The sequence below is a fragment of the Hordeum vulgare genome, chromosome 1H (genome assembly GCF_904849725.1).
Source record: "Hordeum vulgare subsp. vulgare chromosome 1H, MorexV3_pseudomolecules_assembly, whole genome shotgun sequence".
Lineage (NCBI taxonomy): Eukaryota > Viridiplantae > Streptophyta > Magnoliopsida > Poales > Poaceae > Hordeum > Hordeum vulgare.
The window spans coordinates 157,658,903-157,663,455 of NC_058518.1; the positions used below are offsets into that span (position 1 = coordinate 157,658,903).

A 4,553-nucleotide genomic window follows, 5' to 3' on the forward strand; every position below is an offset into this window, starting at 1 on the left:
ATTCAAAACATCTCCAACCCTTTTTTGATGCCATTTATGTGTGCCTTAAAATTATACATGTAGATGCTCAATTAGGATCTCTACCTTTCAGTACTGGTATTATTAGCATATATAGTATGTATGATAAGAAAGTAAAAAAATACAACCAACCATTTTGTGTTAGATATTGATAACTGGATGTAGTGCAGAAATTGAGGGGAGAATCATTGTGCTGTACAAAAGTTTCATTGGTATATCATCGGTCAGATTAATCTTGACACTATGTGCTAAAAATATAGCATTGTTTAGTAGTAACTTCATTTTCAAATATGTAAGGAAGTAATTTCATATGGACACTACCTGCTACCTTTTACATCTACTATTAAATATTCAACTTTGAATTGTGATGTTAGAACTATTGTAGCATCACCCTATATATTTTGCTTGCATCTTGTCTGAATATAGTTGAAATTCAAGAAATGACTGAACTATACTTCTCGAGAGCTACAAGCATGGAACCATACTGTCATTGACAAGTGTCTTTTTTATTATGAGACCCTGTTGCAACGCCAAAATCTGGTATATTATACTGCCATGCATGTATGTTTATTCATCTGTATATGTTTTGGTTGTTATTCACTAGTCACACTAGCTGCATCATGCTCTTCTTGTAGTTTTCTTTTTGTTATGAGAACTTCATCCATGTTGTGCATGATCTTCTAATGTTATTTTCGTTAGTATCATACTTGTAAGCGCTTGTAGTCTTATTATTTCTTAATTACTTAGAGTCGAAATGAATTCACGGAGCCTTGAGAGAATTAGGAAGAGGATGAAGATGACATGATGTTCTTTATTTGGCGAACAATGTACAGATCCTTAGTAGGATCGACAAAAATCAGCGACATAGCTCTGTCCTGTACGCCAAGAGGCGTGTTGATGAAATCCTTCAAGGTCATGTCAAGAATTGCCTGGTAGCTTTAAGGATGGAGCCGCATATCTTCAAAGTGCTAGCATCATATCTTAGAAGCAAAAATTTGATGAAGGATGAGACAATCAAGGTGGAGGAGAAATTAGGCTTTTTCCTTTACATGTTGTCTCACAACACGTCTTTTGAAGATCTACAACTAGAATACCAACATAGCGGGTGGACCTTCCATGAATACATCAAGTCTTTCTTCGACATCGTCCCAACTCTATCTTGTTGATTTTTAAAACATCAAAGCATCGATAAACTTCATCCAAAGATTGCTGGAGATCCAAGATTCTTCCCATACTTTGAGGTTTTCACCTCGACACTTTCACTTCTTGTCTTATCTATATGTTCAGATTGTGGATATTGACTTGCAATCAATACATTCGCAGAATTGCATAGGCGCCATTGATGGAATTCATGTTCCTATGACTCTAACACCTGACAAAGCCGCTCCTTTCCAAAATAGGAAGGGAACTCTGAGCCAGGATGCCATGGTTGCATGTGACTTTCACCTAAACTTCACATTCATCTCATGTGGCTGGGAGGGGTCGACTACAGATGCTAGAGTGCTTCAGTCGGCCTTGAACCGTGGCTTCAAAGTACCGGAAGGGAAGTTCTATTTGGTTTATGGTGGTTATGCAAATACCACATCTTTCCTTGCATCGTATAAGGGTGTACGGTATCAACTTAAGGAGTTTGGGCATGGGCGCCATCGACCACAGAACTACAAGGAGTTATTCAATCTTCGGCATGCCGTGTTGCGCAACCATGTGGAAAGGGCCATATGAATTCTTAAGAAGCTTTTCCCATTTCTTCACGTTGGTACATTCCATCAAAATGAAAACCAAGTCAAGATCACACCAGTTGCAGCCGTCTTTCATAATATCATCAGGATGAATAAGGGCGATGAAAATTGGCTTGATAATCAACCCAATAATATACATCCCACTGAATTTATTGACCTTACAGATGATAATGATCACCAACACGTCAACAACCAAGAGAATAACATCCCGGACAACAACTTGAGGGACGAGATTGCTAGGAGGATGTGGGATGATTTTCAACTTGACTAGCTAGTAACTTGTAGTTCTGTTCTTCATGTTGTAACGAGCTCTTTTGTTATGTTTTTCATGTAATAGTGAACCCTATGTTATGAATATTTTTATGGCATAAGATTGATTCTAGCTTGATGATCCATTGATAATAGGTTGTGTATCTGCATGTAAATAACAAGCGCTATGTTATGTTTGACATTTATGACGTTGTTTGTTATCATGTTGTTTTATCTTACATGTCCATTATCTAAGATATGTATGCTTAAGGTTCTCCTAACTTCAACTTGATTCATAGGAAAGGTACAAAAAATAACCTTCACTAAAGGCAAAGAAAAGGGTTACTTCACCAAGAGATATTTTCCATGTTACCTGTGTCTCAACTTGTATCTTTTGAAACATATATTTTCATCTGCACTTCTCTAATGCTTGTGCTTGTGTAGTTGACAAGCCAAGGGCCCAATGGAACCAAGGACTTGAGAAGTCTTTGGTGGATTTGCATCATGAGCATGATGATCCCTGTTCTAGAGGTGACAATGGCTCGGGAAGTGAAACATGGAACAAGATGGTCAAGCTATTCAAATCTAGGAATGGTGTGAACTTTACAAAGAGTCGGATTCAAGAGAAGGAGAAATAAATGAAAAAGGACCACATCGCTGTAAATGAGTCTTGAAGACAAAGCGGTGTTAGCTGGGATGAAGTTAGATGCACAATAATTGCCGATGCAAACCTTTGGAAAAATATGATCCAAGTAAGTTATTTTACCAACATTGCAACTGCAGCTCCATGCTTGAAGTTAGTATTATTCTGGTATTAATCATTTTCACTATTCTTGTTTGTAGACATGGAAAAGAATTGGAAAATTCTGGAGAGGATCTTTCCCCCTATATGACAGACTAGGCAACTTATATGATGGTAAGCATAATTTGAAGAGAAAGAGATCCCCACTATGTTTAGATAAATATTTGTTCTCAAGCATCTTATACTTTCTGAATTTAATGCTTCTCAGTATGTGCTTTGTGCAGGACATACAGCTGAAGGAAATTACAATTTCATATCTTCTGAACCATCACAACAAGCTGGGCTGTCACAAGTACCAAGTATTACACAAGTGGATGATGACACTGAAGAAGAGCAGGTAAAAGAGGTAGATGGTGATGAATTGCAGATCCTAGAGGAAGAGGATGTTGTTGCTGCTAGAGTTGGTGAAAAGAGGGTTGTTGCCGCTAATCCTGTAGGAACTGATGCACAAGTTAGTGAAAAGAGGGTTCCTGCTGCTGGTACTGCTGCAAAAATGAAGCCTCCGAAGAAGGCAAAGAAGCGAGAGAAGACTGGAGATGCGATGGTGGAAGTGATGCAGCAGTACATGAACAGAAAGAAGAAACAAGCGGAGGATGAAATCGCCCTGCTGAAAAAAGAGTGTTGTATCAACAAATGGGCATGAATTCTCCATCAGCAGGTGCATTTCTCTAGTGCACAAGATGGGAGACATCGCACGCCATGAGAGAGCGAGTGCATATAAGGTGTTCAAAAATATTGAGAACCGTGAAACCTTCATCACTTTCGTTGTCAAGGATGAAGTGAGTGCAGTCGAGTGGCTTCGGAGTGAAATGGATGAGTTGGCTACCTAGAAGAGGTAAACTTTCTTGGAACTTGAGTAGATAAACATACCAATTTCTATCTATATTTGGATCGGTTCATAATGTTCTTGCTTGCTTGGTCTCGTTCTTGAATATTGCTTGATATGGTTCCAGATTCTGGCGGTCATGTTAATATGAGAAAAATGATCCATTTTGACAACCTTTTCTCTATTTGTAGAAAATTTTAATTGTGAGTTTCCACTGCGAGTATTTGATGTGAGATATTTATGTGACCTGTTGCTAGAGCTTGCTTTCTCTATTTATATGATTTGTTCCTATGCACAACCCTTGCTCTATTCCGATGCACCTAATATTTATGTAAGTTTTCCTAAATCTATTAATGCACACCCCTTTTCTTAGTTCTTGTGAACCGTGCAACTCAGTGTGTTGTTCCTCTATTAATTTTGGTTGCAGAGGCAAGGCGGCACAAAAGTGTGACAAGATCTGGCCCTTCAGCCTTCATGTTCATGAGTTGAGAAGATCACGATGATTCTTTGTCTTTCATTGAAGTTCCATCATGTACGTTCTGCTTCCATACTCGACTTGGTCGAATTTTTTGGTGCGAACAACATTATGTGCCTTTATAGAGTTTCATATGTGAATTCATGCATCTGTGAGAACCAACCCGCCCCCGCGTCGTCCCCTCGCATTGGCACTCAAAATGATGATCAAATTTTCTATGAACTGTTATGATGGCATAATCTCTTTCTTTAGCCCAGATGAGATATTCTTGGTTTATTTGATTCAAAGGTGTGAAAAAATGATGGTGATCTTGTTGCAACGAATTGTTATAATGGACAACTGTCATAATTATCTTTATTTAGCCCAAATGTGAAATGATGGTTATGTTATAAACTGCTTGTTAAAAATTGGTGTGTTGCTATTGTTGTTGGTGTGATATAACCA

General features: G+C 38.3%; 1 protein-coding gene across 1 annotated transcript; it reads left to right on the plus strand.

The window, feature by feature from the left end:
• Positions 1 to 347: 347 nt before the first annotated feature.
• Positions 348 to 3,637, plus strand: LOC123408354. The gene is made up of 4 exons (XM_045101480.1): positions 348 to 1,259; positions 1,342 to 2,758; positions 2,850 to 2,922; positions 3,033 to 3,637. The coding sequence occupies exons 2-4, from the start codon at positions 2,750 to 2,752 to the stop codon at positions 3,449 to 3,451; spliced, it is 501 nt and encodes a 166-aa protein (XP_044957415.1). The 5' UTR covers positions 348 to 1,259; positions 1,342 to 2,749; the 3' UTR covers positions 3,452 to 3,637.
• The last annotated feature ends 916 nt before the right edge of the window (positions 3,638 to 4,553 follow it).